This window comes from Myotis davidii, unplaced genomic scaffold (genome assembly GCF_000327345.1).
Source record: "Myotis davidii unplaced genomic scaffold, ASM32734v1 scaffold77, whole genome shotgun sequence".
Lineage (NCBI taxonomy): Eukaryota > Metazoa > Chordata > Mammalia > Chiroptera > Vespertilionidae > Myotis > Myotis davidii.
The window spans coordinates 4,404,901-4,405,621 of record NW_006289713.1 but is presented as its reverse complement, the minus strand read 5'-3'; the positions used below and the strand labels follow the sequence as shown (position 1 = coordinate 4,405,621).

At 66.0% G+C, this 721-nt stretch overlaps 1 protein-coding gene across 1 annotated transcript in view; it reads left to right on the top strand.

Annotated features, from left to right (window-relative positions):
- Nucleotides 1-6: 6 nt before the first annotated feature.
- LOC102762728 (forkhead box protein C2) overlaps nt 7-721 on the top strand; it is a 13,565-nt gene continuing 12,850 nt past the window's right edge. The window contains 2 exon segments of the mRNA XM_006762284.2: nt 7-319; nt 321-714. Of these exon segments, the coding sequence (XP_006762347.2) occupies nt 180-319; nt 321-714 (534 nt within the window). The 5' untranslated portion in view covers nt 7-179.

The window sequence follows — 721 nt, the reverse complement described above, 5'->3', positions numbered from 1 at the left end:
CGAAGGCGGGAGCCGAGCGCCGGCGCCTCCTCCACCTCGTTCCCGAGGCTTCCCAGCACCCGGGGCTCCCCCCGCCGGCTCCCTTCCACTCTCGCTCGCTCACTCTTGCTCTCTCGCTCTCGCAGGGCCTTCCTCACGGTCCGTGCGAACAGGCGGTGGCGAGCCGTCTCGGACGCAGCATGCAGGCGCGCTACTCCGTGTCCGACCCCAACGCCCTGGGAGTGGTGCCCTACTTGAGCGAGCAGAATTACTACCGAGCGGCGGGTAGCTACGGCGGCATGGCCAGCCCCATGGGCGTCTACTCGGGCCACCCGGAGCAGCATGGGCCGCTCCTACGCGCCCTACCACCACCACCAGCCCGCGGCGCCCAAGGACCTGGTGAAGCCGCCGTACAGCTACATCGCGCTCATAACCATGGCGATCCAGAACGCGCCCGAAAAGAAAATCACCCTCAACGGCATCTACCAGTTCATCATGGACCGCTTCCCCTTCTACCGGGAGAACAAGCAGGGCTGGCAGAACAGCATCCGCCACAACCTCTCGCTCAACGAGTGCTTCGTCAAGGTGCCCCGCGACGACAAGAAGCCCGGCAAGGGCAGCTACTGGACCCTGGACCCCGACTCCTACAACATGTTCGAGAACGGCAGCTTCCTGCGGCGCCGGCGGCGCTTCAAGAAGAAGGACGTGCCCAAGGAGAAGGAGGAGCGGGCCCACCTCAAGG